Below are 16,263 nucleotides of genomic sequence, written 5' to 3' on the forward strand. Positions count from 1 at the left end.
GTGTTGGTAACTTATACTCATCAGAACTTTGGCCAGGAATACAATGCATAGATGCACAGATTTACTTTAACTAGAAGCTGGATACTGCTTTTTCTTTGGTCCAAACTCTATGTAATTGGGCACCAGCCATAGAATATCATGTGTATCAACATGTTTATTAAGTATAGGGCCTGCACATATTGTCTTAAAACCTAGGTTGAATTATTCTGCATTTCATTGACATGTCTTAGAAGTCTTGGTTTTCATCTATACTACTTCTGATTTACGTGTAATTAGTTTTACCACAATGTGAGAATTACAGTAAAAATTTTTATTTATTATATATTAGGCATTTTCACATCTTATAAATTCAAATGACTATACAGATACACTCTAAGATTGATTGTTTGCCATCTTTGCTCTACAAGTAACACAATTTGTGTCTCCAAAAACAAACAACAAACATGCTTTCAACGAATATAGTTGGCAGCCAAACCCTGATTCAAATGAGATTATTTTTATCTTTTATATCATATTCAGATATATATAAATACTTGTACACATGTCTGCACAAACACTAGTGTATCTGAATGTGGGTATAGCTCCAGAACCTGCTGGAATTATGTAATATCTGATAAATGTACTGTATTGCTTCCATAAAATAAAAAAATGTCTGAATTCTGAAATATCTAGTCTTCTAGGTTTCCTATAAAATATTCTAGACTTATAACTACATTTTTCTTATATCAAAAGAAATAAAGAACAGAAAGGTATGAGTTTGGTTTTAGTATTTACAGACCTGTGTTCTAGTTACCTTTTATTTCAACCTAAAATTGTTTCTTTTTTTTTTTTTTTTTTTTTAGAAAACCTACCATTTAGGTGTTTGATTTTAATTAATCCATGTGAATTTCACTATGAAGTGAAATATCTTAGTGAAATCTATATGAAATTCACAAAACTGAATGGCAGACTCCTTACTGGTGAGCGTTTTGATCTTTTGTAATCTGATAACCTGCAAATTATGAACAGCAAAGCAGTAACATTGGCTCAATAAATCATATAAGCAATCTCATATAATTATGTTATTATCCCTGCTATTTAATTATAGAGCCTCCAAAATCATGTTGCAAATGTAAATGGTTCCCTGATGTCTGTTCAAGCAATGTTGATATTTCCACTTAGGACTTTTGGGAATTTCAATTTGTAATAAATCATCTCCCTACTGAACCCCACCAAAGACTGTGTATTTACTGCTTCAAAAAAATCAACTATATTTTATTGGAGTAGTGTAGGTTGAACTTAGATCAAAGTATAAAAGAAATAAAATTTTAAAAGATTCCATATATGTAGTTAGTATAAAATGGCTATATTTTAGACCCAAGAAAATGGCAACATGCTCAAATGATAGGACAATTATGCCTGTGAGTAGATTACATCTTAACTTCTCAGCTATAGAAAGAAAACAAATCAAGTTTAAAAGAACCATCACCACTGAGTTATTGTCACAGAGGCTTTTCTACAGAGCTCTCAATAGCACAGATTAAAAGTGAGGCAGGGAATGCAAAGAAACTTTCTACATAACACTGTACAATACCCAACTGCATAGTGGGATGAGACTGGTCCAATCCCTGAAGGAGAGGAAATCAGTGATGTGTAGTTAAATAGATAAAACACCGACCCAAACTCAACTAGAAATAGCAGACTAAATTTTCTTTTACTGTGCTCACATTGTGTAACTGTTGCTCAAGTAAATATATGTTAGGATGTATAAGGAGACTGAGGAAATAAAGATTAAAAACGAAGAATTTAAACAAACCTGAAACACAACAAAATTTGCATATGTGAATAGCTCTTTCCAATTACATTTAACCAGTTCATTGTAATTAGCTAGGCTTAAATACTGATAGGTCACATACAACTAAGGTTTTTATTAACTAATTAAACTTTTAAAATTGTTTCAATGATAATAAAAGATCAATTTTGGAAACGGCTCCTTGGATCATAAATATATTATCATTTTACTATGCCGAAAATATTTTTTAACTGCATTTTGATTTAACTATTCTAATTATAGAACTATTTTAAATCGAGAACAATGAAAAAAATGACACCATATGTAAATATCTTATTATCCATCAAAAATCAATGAAATTATACAACTGACTATACAAAGCAGTTTCAAAATTTCATGAAGTTTAGGATATATTTCATCTTGGGGATCCCTGGGTGGCTCAGCGGTTGAGCATCTACCTTCCTTCCATTCAGGGTGTGATCCTGGAGTCCCAGGTTGTAGTCCCACATCAGGCTCCCTGCATGGAGCCTGCTTCTCCCTCTGCCTGTGTCTCTGCTTCTCTCTCTCTGTGTGTCTTTCATGAATAAATAAACATTTTTTTTAAAAAAGGATATTTTTTATTTTGACCAATAGGCTATTATTTTTACTAAAGATTTCTTAAAGATTATTTTATATATCATCTTATATATCTACGTACACATTACACAACAGAAATGTACTAGTTCAAAGTCAGATCATTTTAATATTTATTTAATATATATGGTTTAGAGGTTATTGTTTATATATTTTTTAATTCCCATGATTCTGAAATTATAAGATCAAAGATTCTTTTCCAAACCACTTCTGGAAAATACTAAGAATTTGTGAATACTATTCATTACTCGAAGAAAAACAGATGTTTTGATAGTTTTCTAAAATCTATCTATTCAGCATGAAGTCAGCTTTTTCAATGTTGATAACCCACTAAGGTTATGACTTTTCACAGAATTCTAATAAGTGATTAATGTTTCCTTCATCAACAGAATGAGGAAACAATAGTCCTGTCATTTCTCATTTATTTATACATGCCTGTGAGAGTTATCTTTAAATGAATTAAAATTACAGTTTAATAGGTAAAAGAGCCCATTTCAGATGTTTGGTAATATCTATGCTTATTTTAACTTGCTGTTGTTCAATTTTAAATTTTAATTGATCTATTTTATATTTTATTTGTTTTATATAAATTCCTTCTGATAAATAGATTATAGGTAAGACCCATTATTTATAACTGAGAATATTCTGTATTTTTTAAAATGAGGGTTTTTTGCTGCTTAATACACCTCTACATGCTGGCAAGAATAAATAAAATATAAATTTAATTTAATATGGACAAAATAATGTGATATGCTAAATATTAAAAAATTTTTACAGTCCAATAACATTAGACTTCCTTGTTAACTTATGTTGCTCTTCTCTTTATGACCATGCCAAGCTAAGAGATTAAACTACTTTTTAAAAACAAGATCTAGTCCAAAGATCTAAAATATGCCATTTGTTGAATAAGAAGCTTGTCATTCTATTTGCTGTAGCAGGATACAAGGCTCAGAAAGTGCTTCAGCTGTTAACAAAACACAAATGAAAAGGAAAGACATATCTCTGTTAAGTTAGCTAAACAGTGAAGAAAAATGTAACATGGTGCCTGGCTACATTCTCCTCTTTTAAATTTGTTGCTCTGAGAACACATTTTTGCATGTCAGGAGAAGTCTTCAGTGACCCTGCCCGTTAATCCTCTCTTTCTCTCTGCAGACTCCACACTAATGCAATCTCCAGCTCTGGATCAATTATTTTCTGACAACAAAGTAATGGGAATGGTAGATGTGTGAGTTAAGGGTGTACAGGTGGGGGCGCCTGGGTGGCTCAGTCAGTTAAGTGTCAGACTCTTGCTTGTGGCTCAGGTCATGATTTTAGGGTTGTAATACTGAGCCCCACGTGGGGCTCTGTGCTGGGCATAAACACCCCTTAAGATTCTCTCTCTCCCTCTGCCCCTCCCCACCCCACTTGCTCATGCATGATCTCTCTCTCTCTCTCAAAAATAATTAATAATACTAATAAATTTTAAAGTATGTACAGGTGTATGAGTGGTTAGAGTCAAGGCATTAATCACAACAAATGAAGAATAATAAAACAACATGTCTCACTATTCTCAAATTTATCATTCTACATTTTTAAGTCTTATTTTCAAAAGGGGCATCTATGGCATGCTTCTGAGTATTCATATTTTTACAAGTTTCAATGACCAAAATGAAAAAGTTAAATGGGGTTTATCTTTTATTAATGTGTCTATCCATTTGGGGGATAATATACTTCACCTTGACAAGCAGGGACCGGCGCATCCCATGCATGATACCCGTAAGGAGACTTTCTGCACACGGCACTGCTTTTCCCCACAAGTCGGAACCCTCGGTCACAGGCCCAGCGGACCACACTGTTAAGCTGTCCACCTGTCTGACTGATAATGTATCCATGAGGCGGAGATTCTGGTGTGCTACAGTAGAAAGCTTTTCAAAAGACAGAAGAATCACTGTATAATTAATGAATCAGAAATTCTTTATAATCCAGCGTTGTAAGAAACTACAAGTGAATACTAGTATTTAGAATAGGCTAATTGTGGGGACATGTGGGTGGCTCAGTGGTTGAGCTCTGCCTTTGGCTCAGGTCATCATTCCAGGGTCCTGGAATCGAGTCTCACATCAGGCTTTCCACAGGGAACCTCCTTCTCCCTCTGCCTATGTTTTTGCACCTCTCTGTTTATCCCAAATAAATAAATATACAAACAAACAAGAAAGAAAGAAAGAAAGAAAGAAAGAAAGAAAGAAAGAAAGAAAGAGAAAGAAAGAAAAGTAAATAGACCAATTGCCACTCAGGTGAATTTTATGTCCTATGAACATCATACAATTTTCTATTCTCTTGGCAATCTGTTGACAAACTTTTGGGAGACAAAACTAATTCTGAGGGCAGCCCCGGTGGCGCAGTGGTTTGGCGCCCCCTGCAGCCCGGGGTGTGATCCTGGAGACCGGGGTTCGAGTCCCAGGTCGGGCTCCCTGAATGGAGCCTGTTTCTCCCTCTGCCTATATCTGTACCTCTCGCTCTTTCCGTGTCTCTCATGAATAAATAAATAAGATCTTTTAAAAAACAAACAAAACAAAACTAACTCTGAGCTTCTTATCATCACAGAAGTCTTCTGTATTAAAATATACATATTTTTTCCTTAACATCCCGGTGGTTCAAAAGCTCTACAAATACTTCAGTGAATTTTGGAGGCTGTACTTATCATCATAAGGAGGACCCAAATGCCACAATCTTGGTAGTAATATTTTAGAACATGTTGTTTACATGTAACTTGGAAGTGATTTCCAGACACCTAGATCATGTTAGGTCACACATTTTATTTTGGTTAATGTCTAAATAGATAGACCGCCACACACACATTCCATAATCCTCTTTCCCAGTTTATTAAAGAGTTTCCATGCTGTCAAGAGTGCTTACATATGGTGATAAAAATGTCAATAAAATAAAACTTTCTTCATCTTCTGAAGTCTGAAATGTCAAAAGAGAATGTCAAATGGCTTTTTCATATATATGTACTTTTAAGACTATTCAGCCTGGCAGGATCCATTTGCCCTTTGAAACTTCAATGTATTCATCTGAGAAAAATAAGACTTTAGGGGTAACTAGTAAGAAAAAGATTGGGCTTGGAATGTATATGTCATAACCTGTTATTTCTAAAGGGAAAATATACAATCTGTCAAGTTATTCTTGGGGTTAAAGTGGTGTTTTCAAAATTTATCATGAATATCAACATAAATAAAGATTATGTCTATAATATAGACAATTTATTCTTATAATTAGTTTACATAATTTCCCTTTAAGTTATTATAATCATTAAAACTACAATTTAATGTGCTGACTTTTAAATTCCCTCTTTGGGCACAAATTTAATAAAAAGACATTTATACAGCTCATATGACAGAAACATAGATCCAAATATGAAAAAAAATTAATGACTGGGGCATATATTTGAATTTTTAAAAACATTTCTTCTTCGCATGACTAATAAAAGTTTTTTTTAAAAATGTCATACAAATCTATTGTAGGATAAAACTTGTATACATATTAGTAACATGATGTCAGTGACAAGTCAATTCTATGTAAAAGAGGAATTCTTAATAAATTAAAATCAAGCTATCATCTTGCAGTTTTAAAATCAAAGTAAATAGACAACAGGTGTTTTATTTGCATATGATATAAATGCAAATTTATATAAATTAGTAAATATGGAAGTTTATTTTAGGAACTAAAATTCAAAATGTATTAAAGCCTATGCCTAGAATTGTTTGGCTAGAATTGTTTATAAAATATTTATAAAAGTAATTTTCAGCTGAACTGATTAGCAATGACCCATGGCTGGGGGAGACTTGGTCTGAGCACTGTATAGAAAGAGACACCTGATTAGTTCTGAAATATTCTTTTACAAGCACATACCCATGCCTCTGACATGATTTAGGAAAAGTAAAATTTAAAAAAAAAAAGGAATATAATCTTTGAACCTTGAAGAACTATTTATATACATTTATATATATATTCACTCAGTGAAAATAAGTAATGACAAAACAATTCTTTTTTCAAAACTAAAGGTTTTTAATGATGTCCGGTCATTTCCCTTTGAATATTAGACTTATTTATCAAGTATCATGAATAGATGGACACTAATAAAACAACGATTTTTACCATTGTATGTTTATCTTTTGTTTGACCTTATAAACAACTTATTAAGTAGGTCAGATACACACAATTGAGTGACAATGTTATTATTTGTTGGAATTCAAGGGAAACAAATCTATTGAAGAAAAAAACATTGAAGATACCAGTTTAACTAATAACCAACATATAGAAGTCATCAATACCTAAGTGATTTTAATCATTTCCAAAATCCCAAGAGAGATGTACAATTATCATGACAGTGGAGACATTGAGACAGAGTTTATATAAATTGCTCAAGAAACTTCAGTGGAGGAACTGATTTAGATTCATGTCTAATTGAACAGTATCTGTGTTTATGCTCTGTAGCCACAAACACAGTGAGGATGTAGGTAGGATGTGTACTGAAGTTGGAAGTATCACATACCTATGTATCTTATCCGGAAGCCTTTTTTGTTATTACCATGATCTGCTGACCACTGGAGAAATACTTCATGACCATTGCTTGTTATATTAAAAGCAGATGAATAATCGCCGCTGAGGGAAATAAGCACTGGACTTTGAATATTTGGTCCTTTGAAAAGAAAATTATACAGAGTAGGCATAACTGAATAATTATGTTCCAATTTATCTTTAATATTTTATAAATTTAGAATAGTATTATACATAGTGACATTGCCCCAAAACCAATTTATTTCATCAACAGTAACTTAAAATGCAGTATCTTTGTTTTAAACAATTAATTCCACAGCTGAGGTATCTACAATTTGTAAAATAATGTGCAAACCACAGTTTTCACATGGTATGAGAAACAGGATGTGGATACTTCTAAAAATAACTATAAGAGAAAATAAAATCATATAAGCAGTTGTTTACACTGAAGGTCTGCATGTATAACTAGAGTATCTGAACTGAATTTATGAATATGCATAAAAATAAACAATGGTTACCATCATACACCTGAAGAACATCAAATTCCTTTTCTGTCTGGAAGAATTCTACAAACATGCTGATATTATATCCTTTTTCTACTGAAATGCTCCAGGCACACATTTGAAGATTTGGGTAACTGTCAGGATATCCAGGGCTTAATATGACTCCTGTAGAATCTAGCCGTAATTCATTGGCAGGGCAGAGCACTATCAAAGAAAGATATCATTAAATAATGCCAGTGTTTTAGACCTAAGTGAAAACTGCATTTTAAACACCTGGTACTCTGCTTTCAGGTTTAATAAGTATAAGGGAGACAATACCTTAAATTATGTGTTAGAAGAGATAATTTGTATTAAGCTTGCAGTTCAGAAAATGGAGGAATGACCCAAAAATTATGGTACTGATTTCCTTTTTTTTAATTATTTGGTAGATGCATTACTTTTCTGTATAATAAATACATAGCTAATTAAAAGCTAAGACATTTATCTCCTTCAATTTCTTTATACTCTTTCCCTACTTTTCCTCTCTAGTTATGTCCCCTCTCCCTGCTTTTCCTGTGTATGTCTTTTTCTGTCCTTTTCCTTCTTTCTTTATTATTTATTTATTTATTTATTTATTTATTTATTTATTTATTACTCTTTTCTCTCCTCAAACTTTAACTCATTCAGGTATGTAGGGCCAGACAAGAAACTGTACTTCTCAAGAGTATTCATTCCAGGCAAGGCTACTCCTCATCTCAGAAATGTGGGCAAGCCATTGAAGATTTAACACAATTTTAGGTTACCGATTATCATTCAGTTCTTTGTGCAAATGAGCTAGGCTTGGAAACACCAAATATAATTGCTGGAATATAGATGACTAGATGAAAGATTTATGTATTCATCATTTCCTAGATGGAAGGACAATGAAATATTTTGAGTTATAAAGTCTCCATGTAGTATAAGGATGGAAAAGAATAAGCAAACTAGTAGATTATGGCAACATATAATTGCTCTTTGATGAAGTTAACAATTTGAAAAGAAATAATTCAAAAATTATAGCCACCATAACCAATATTGATATTTGGAAATTGACTATAGAATATAGCATAGTTAAATATAGTAAAAATGCAGCACAAAATATAGAATATAGTAAAGCTAAAACATATAAGAGTTGTTTTCTTTTTAAATTTTTGGGCTTTTACTTCTGTTTCTTGAACTTCAATATGAAATATTTGCTTCTTGGATATGATTTGATGATTTTTCAAAAATAATTAAGTAAATGGTAGCAGGTCATTCTTAATCTAAAAAGAGAAGCTTAACCATTGTTTTTCACAAAATGACAAACTAATAAATAAAAAAAAATACCTTGACAGCTGGAAATAGAATGGAAAATTTGAGTCACATAAGAAGAACAATCATGATTATATAGTTATAGAATAGTGAAATGATAGACATCTATAATCATATGAGAAATTGAAGTTAAGTTTTAAGGAAGAGTTTACTTAGTGTGTGCCCAGCTATTTAATACTTCTGGAATGCTTAGCTAAGTATCTTTTTGGGTGACTAAGCTCATTACTTTATCACTAAAACCATTTAGCAACTCCATAATTTGACACAGCTTTCCAAGTTCAGTCCTTGCCTCCTCCCCAACTTTGTTTCCTGCTGCCCGTCCACTGAAATGAAATGCTCTGAACATATTGAGGAACTACTTACAGCTTTATGAACTCTGTACATTCCTTTGTGCTTCTGTTTCAAATATCCTTCTTTCATCTGCTGTATTTGAAATGTTAGTGCATTTTAATGCCTAGATGAAGTGTCTTGTCTTTTGTGAAATATTTCCTGAACCTCTCCTTCATCAACCTGAGCAGAATTGTTGATTTCTTTCTTGGTGTCTCCGTAATGGATGCTTCTATTATTGCAGTTAGCAATTTTGTGGATATTTCCTTATATTTTTTTTGGTCTCCCTTTCTAAGCTTTGGTTATTGAAAGGCAAATGCCATGTCTTATTTAATGTGTTGGACCCGATATTCCTTTTTTTTTTTTGGACCCGATATTCCAAACTGAACAAAATATTCTGTATTACTTTTGAAAAATTGACATGATTCAATATGATATACTATAAATACACAAGCTATTTTCCTACTATCCGATACATATCAAGAAGTCCAATAACTATGAAGAATAAGAGAAATATTTATTGTGACTACACGTTAAGACACTGTGAAGCACCTTTTGTGCATTATGTCGCTTGTCACAACAACTTTAGAAAGTGTGTACAATTTTTACCCCCATTATACATATGAGGGAATTGATGCTCAGAAAGTATAAAATGCACAAAGTATCACAGGTTCAGCTGGATGAGCCCCACAATTTTAACCATCAAATATACCACCCATTTTACTCCATTTATATCAAACTCTTTAAAGAGCAACACATTTAGAATTGCTTCTCATATTTTAAGCATGATACAGAAAACTAAAAGGATAAAGAAAAGAATAACAAAATTGATGCAGCCCCTTTTAGGAAAAGTGAAATAATAGTAAATAATTTAAAATGGACTAATTAATTCTGACAGATCCAAAAAGAATGACTATTTTATCAAGCTTGTGAATTAAAGAAAAAAATGTCAAGTTAGAGTTTTGGCTTAGAGTGCCTGGTCAATTAATTTATATAGAAACACTGTAAGCTAATTCTAGGGATGATTTATTACTTTTTAGCTTGTATACAAGTGTCATTATGAGATAAAATTAGTTTTTTTTTTGTATTCTCCATACTACATAAATAGGAAGAGATGCTACTATTTATCTATAGGAAAATCTGACTTTAGAAACAAAATATTGAAAATCTGAGAGATGAGAGATTATTTAATGGTTTAGTTATCTGGATTGTTTTAAATTAGAAATTTATTAAATTGGGATCCAGATACCAAAAAAATTAAGTGTTGCCCTCCAAGAGCTCACAATGTATTTATATATTGGAATCAAAGAAGTCCTAACATGTAACAGGTTGTTCACACATCCCTGTGTCTGCCTAAGTTATTTTTCCATGTAAAATTTCCCAAAAGGCTAAAATTCTATCCTCCATTTTCACATGTCTAGATGTCTGAATATGTATCCTACATAATCCTAAGTGGCTAAAAGGTAAAGAGGAAATTGAATGAATGACATTTAAATATCAGGATTAGGGGATCTCTGGGTGGCGCAGCGGTTTAGCGCCTGCCTTTGGCCCAGGGCGCGATCCTGGAGACCCGGGATCGAATCCCACGTCGGGCTCTCGGTGCATGGAGCCTGCTTCTCCCTCTGCCTATGTCTCTGCCTCTCTCTCTCTCTCACTGTGTGCCTATCATAAATAAATAAACTTAAAAAAAATATTTAAAAAAAAATAAATAAATAAATATCAGGATTACAGATGATAGACTTCAGAAAATCCAAACAACCTCAAGATGTTCTAAAGTTATTGACTTTAGAGCAAAGAAAATTTTCATATTGGTATTGTTTTTTTTTTTTTTTTTACTTCCAAAGATGTCTTTCTGTAAAGCCCCTTGTGAAAATCCTTCCATTTTATTGTAAGGATTCCAATGAGGTAGAAAATTAAATGTTAATTCCTACTTATATCATGTTTGGAATAATAAACAATATTTTTATTTTATGTTTATTTTAACAGCTAAGGTACAGCACAGGAAACAGATTCCCATTTCTCATGAATAAATTCCAATGAAGGACATTACCCAAGAATATTTGGGGAGAGACTATCAACTTCAATTCAATTTTATTCAAACTAATCAGTATTTATAATTAGTAAAGATGTGGTAGTCACTGTTCTGGGTCCAAGTGAATAATACAAATTAACAACACATGATCTGAACATCAAAACTCTAGTTTTGGTCCATGAGGGTCTTGCTTTGTAATCCCATGGTGAATTCCTTGAAGTCTATACTTTTCTTTTTCACTTCTTTGTCTTTGTATATTCATCTGTCATTTATACCACCATTTGTCTATCTTTGTTCTATCAAAGTCTCACTTGCCATATGGAACCAAGACTCAGGGAGCAATGCTTCCGTCAAGCTTTGCCTGCCCCACAAACAGCTAAACATGACATGATTTGATAGCCCCCTGGACTGTTTCCTAAACACTCTATTGCTACCACCTGTATGGCTGTCATATTCCGTAAGTCATGTTACCTTCATAGTAGGGTCATTTATAGCTTGTTTTTTGTTTGTTTGTTTGTTTTTTACTCAAACCTTCATACTTAACAGGTGCTCCATTAAAGTTTAATGAATTTATGGATTAGAACAAAAATTATTTCAAGTAAAAGCAATCAACAGTGGAGCTTTTATTTAAAGGTGATTTCTCTTATTTTCCATCTCCATTTCCACCACTCACGGCCAAATTAATTTAAATAAATTGAACTGACTTTGGGGTAAACTAAAAAAAAAAAGTAAACATTGGAAGAAAAAATAATTTTTAAAGTTGAATCCAAGAAATAATGTAATAAAAGATACCACATATGAGTTGTATGACCTTTAACATTATGGCCAGTTAAATATTTAATATTTGTGTAAAACACTTTTCTCAATTTTGCCAGTATTAAATCAAACATAAAACAAATACTTGAAGATAAATAATCATAAGAATTGGTAACTTAAAAAAAAAAAAGCATTGGTACCTTGACAAACTGGAGGTGCTCCATCCATCTGGAGTCGTTCTCCTAATCTGCATGTCAGAATTGCATTGCCGACCAAAGTAAATCCTGGAAGACACTGATACCTAATAATGTCACCTATTAAAAAAAGAAAAGAAAAAGACAGAAGGGAGCTTCAGATAGCCAACAGGGTAATGGTAAAAATGAACAGATGTTTCAATTGTAAAATCTGTAAATATTGTAGAACATTTTTTTTCTTTCAGTAATTTTTCAATCAGTATAAAATTCTATTAGTTGTCAGCAGGAATAATATTCAAAATACTGAAATACAGCCACCTCATAGACACTGACCAATCAGAACTGAAGCCAAAAGTAAGTTAGATCTAGTGTGCACCAGTTATATATAAGCAATAGTAATAAGGAAACAATCTAGTTGGTATAATAAAGGTATTCATTAAAATATATATCAAGCAGTTAAAAGGATTCAAAGTTATTGATTTTATATTAAAATTAAATTTACAGTAGGCATTAATATTTTCTAAGTTTCTCAGCCAAAATTAATATCAAAATGATAAGAGTTTATGATGGCAACGTTCTTTTGTTACACCATTTTTCAAAATGTGAGACATTATTGGGATTGAATTTCTACCCTAGTTTCAAAAGGACTTTATTATCAAACTGAGCATAATCTACCATTTGTTTTCAAGGATGTGCGAATAAAGCATATCTTCTAGTACACTGTATATATTCTACATTGTATGTTGTAGGCTGAAGCATGAATTCAAATAACATTAGTGTGTCAGAAGGCAACAAAATAAGAATTTGGAAGAAACTGCCATACAGTTATATGGTTCAAATTCCCATACTGGTTTTCCAGTTGGAATCATCTTAGAGATACAGCATTCTTGCTTTTGCCTATACTTCCTTTTGATCTTTTCACTCCTGTCCATTCTTAAGAACTCCAAACAACTCCCAACAATCCAGAGAAAGAGGGTCTAAGGTAGGTTGCTACTATCTTTTTATTCCTTTTTAAGCAAATATCTCTATTAAGTTTACTTTTAAAAAAAAAGAATATATTAGACTTTACCTATTTCAAATTCATCATCTTCTGTCAAAATTTCAGCATTGGGCACAGGTGGTGGAGGTTGGCATACTCTTAGTTGATAAGCTATAAAAATAGACAATGTTTATTCCTTTTCTGAGAATCTGTGTATGTACATTCACATATGTGAAAAAAACAAAATTATGCAAGGGTTATTTGTGAGAATAAAAATAAGTGGTATAATTTATTGTTTCGATTATTTATTTTTAAAATATAATATTGAGGAAAAATAAGTTATTCCTTAGATACCAAAGTATTTTCCCATGGTAAGAATGCTTACCTGTATCCTTATTTCTTCCCTCATTCTATTCCTTCTTGTTATATTGCTTCATAACACCTATTATTATTCTTTTGGCATGATCACAATTTGGAATTATATATTCTATTTGTTATGTGCTCAATGCCTATCTCCCCAAGGTTCATCACAGAATCCCCTGCACCTAGAAAAGTGCCTGACATATAGTTATAATTGCAAATAGGTACTCAATGTTTACTCTATTCTAGGAAATACTATAAATACTTATAACTCTCTTAGTCCTCAAAAATGTTATTTGTTTTATTAATTTATGATTAGGTCTATAATTATGCCCATTTTATAAAAGAGAAAACTGTTAAAGAGAAATAAAGAATTTGTCTAAATCACACAGCTATAATGTGACAGAACTGAGATTTGAACCCAGGAGTCTGACTTCAGAGCTTTTTCACACCATACTATATTAATATACTCATGAAATACTTATTTGTTAAATGTCATGCTTCTAATAATCCATATCACTTGAATAGGTCATCCCCATTAGATGAGAAATATTCCTATTTGGCAAAATTTAAAGGCCATCAAAAATAAAAAATAAAAACCTTTATGAATGTGAGCATCATGACTACTAGACTAGACTACTAGAAAAATGTGTTTTATATGCCTAATTTTATTACTTAAATTTAGGAGTTAAATTATGTATCTCAATGAACAGATAAAGCAGTTGAGGCTTAAAAGACATAGTAACTTGTCTGAGCTCACGCAAACTAGTTCAGAGTTGAGCCAAGATTCCAGCCTCTGTCCTCTAACCCCAAAACCTATACCTTCAGTATCGTCCCTATCATGAGAAAAATATGAGAGTACTGAGCAACATCAACTAGGCCACTTAGAGAAGACTCCTATAAAAGGAGATGGATAAAATATATTTTAAAGAGCGAGTAAAATTTGTCCAGTTCTGAAGGGTAATCATGGACATAAGAGCATTTCAGATGGAGGAGAAAATATGACCAAAAAGTTAGGCCCTGGTTCACCATCATGTAACAAAAAGCCATTTATAAGAGGTTGACTGGCTAATACACCTTCAGGGAACTCAAAACAGATAATACACAAAAAAAGTTTTTCAAAATATAGCTGAAAAGAGATGAAGCAAGGAAAATTTTTGTTTCAATTTCCTGCTATAAATTGTTGCCTGCCTCTTCAAACATCTTCCTCCCAGTACTTCAACCTGTTTATAAAAGCACTTGATAATTTGCAAGTAAAACATTGCTCTACACAGAAAGGTTACCACTAAAGAAAAGACTCACTAGAAAAGAAGCCTAGGACGGAAAAGTGTAACTCAAATTTTTGAGAAAAAGTTTAGTTAGTTTAGAGTAACAATAGGAATTTTGAAAAGCATTTTCCTGAACTTAGACCTTGAAGGGGGTACTATTACCAACGTAAAAGGTAATTGTAATAAATATTGAAGAGGTATGAGAAAGGTAATAGGAAGATACAGAGAACCTGCCATTGGGAAATCCTTAGGAGACTGATGCTTCAGAGGATAACATCTTAATTAATCTTGATGTAGAACAGAGATCAAAAGTTAGTGAAATGTAGAGATGCCATATATGTATCATTTCACTTTTGTTTGCTTCTAAATTTATTTTTGATCATCATGCTAATAACAGACTAATTTATTATTTTAAAGAAAAAGAACATATTTATATCAACAAGGAACCCATGACTATCACCATCTGTAGAACATGCTTAGAATGGCCTACATAAGTCAGTTGCAGAGTTTAAAAGACTAGGGGTTGCAAATTATTATTAATGAGGAATATGATATTCAGAAATATTATGCTATTTTCCCAAGACCACATGGGTGCTGTGAGCTAAATTCTGTCCTATTCTCTGCTCTTTACCTTCACCTACAGTTTTGTAAACTGTGTCCTTGGAACTGTGGAACTGGGGGGATCACCTCGGGGTCATAGAAGGTCTGAGGAGGTATAATGTCCCTGTCTCTCACCTCTATCTCATAAGAGCAGTTCTCTGTTCATCAATTTTATAGATTTGGATTCCTTTTTTTTTTTTTTGAGTTTTTTTTTTTTTTTAATTCATGGTAGACACACAGAGAGAGAGGCAGAGACACAGGCAGAGGGAGAAGCAGACTCCTTGCAGGGAGCCCGATGTGGGACTCGATCCTGGGTCTCCAGGATCACGTCCTGGGCCAAAGGCAGGCACTAAACCGCTGAGCCTCCCAGGGATCCCCATAGATTTGGATTCTGAATAAATCTCTCTTTGAATAAATTTTCTGCAATCTCCACCTAAGTAATTTCCTTGATTCTTTTGACTTCAAGTCTGATTTGTGTCATAATTCCCAACTTTATATGCCCTGGATAAACACCTCTTCTGGATAAAAAAAAAATATTTACTAAATAACATATAAAACACTGGTTTCCTCTCGGAGGGAATAAGTCTCCAAACAGTCTTCCCTAGGGTAACTCTCCACTGTAAAATTGCAAATAGGCATTAAAATAGAAGCAATCATGGTCAGAGTGCTAGAAAATAAGATCTAAACAGGCTCCAAGATGCTTTCCACAGTTGAACTATGTAATTCTGTCTATAATATGAAGGGAAAAAAAATACTGAAAGAAACTGCTTTGCATCTGTTTTTCTTTTGACTCTCAAAGACAAAGTACTACAGAAAATTAAATCATAAACAGCTTTCAACAATTGTTTTCTTTAAAAATATATATTTTATTTATTTATTCATGAGATATACAGAGAGAGAAGCAGAAGCATAGGCAGAGGGAGAGGCAGGCTCCCTTTGGGAAGCCAGATGTGGGATTCGATCCCAGGACCCTCA

At 32.6% G+C, this 16,263-nt stretch overlaps 1 protein-coding gene across 3 annotated transcripts in view; it reads right to left on the reverse strand.

Annotated features, from left to right (window-relative positions):
• Nucleotides 1-16,263, reverse strand: part of CSMD3 (CUB and Sushi multiple domains 3) — a 1,184,516-nt gene that overhangs the window by 79,717 nt on the left and 1,088,536 nt on the right. For all 3 annotated transcript variants that reach the window (XM_055314112.1, XM_055314111.1, XM_055314109.1), the window contains 5 exons: nt 13,151-13,231; nt 12,088-12,201; nt 7,459-7,647; nt 6,936-7,082; nt 4,120-4,308 (listed from right to left, as the gene is read on the reverse strand). In XM_055314112.1, the coding sequence (XP_055170087.1) occupies nt 4,120-4,308; nt 6,936-7,082; nt 7,459-7,647; nt 12,088-12,201; nt 13,151-13,231 (720 nt within the window). The remainder of the gene's footprint in view (nt 1-4,119; nt 4,309-6,935; nt 7,083-7,458; nt 7,648-12,087; nt 12,202-13,150; nt 13,232-16,263) is intronic.

Source organism: Nyctereutes procyonoides, unplaced genomic scaffold (assembly GCF_905146905.1).
Source record: "Nyctereutes procyonoides isolate TBG_1078 unplaced genomic scaffold, NYPRO_anot_genome, whole genome shotgun sequence".
NCBI classification, from domain to species: Eukaryota; Metazoa; Chordata; class Mammalia; order Carnivora; family Canidae; genus Nyctereutes; species Nyctereutes procyonoides.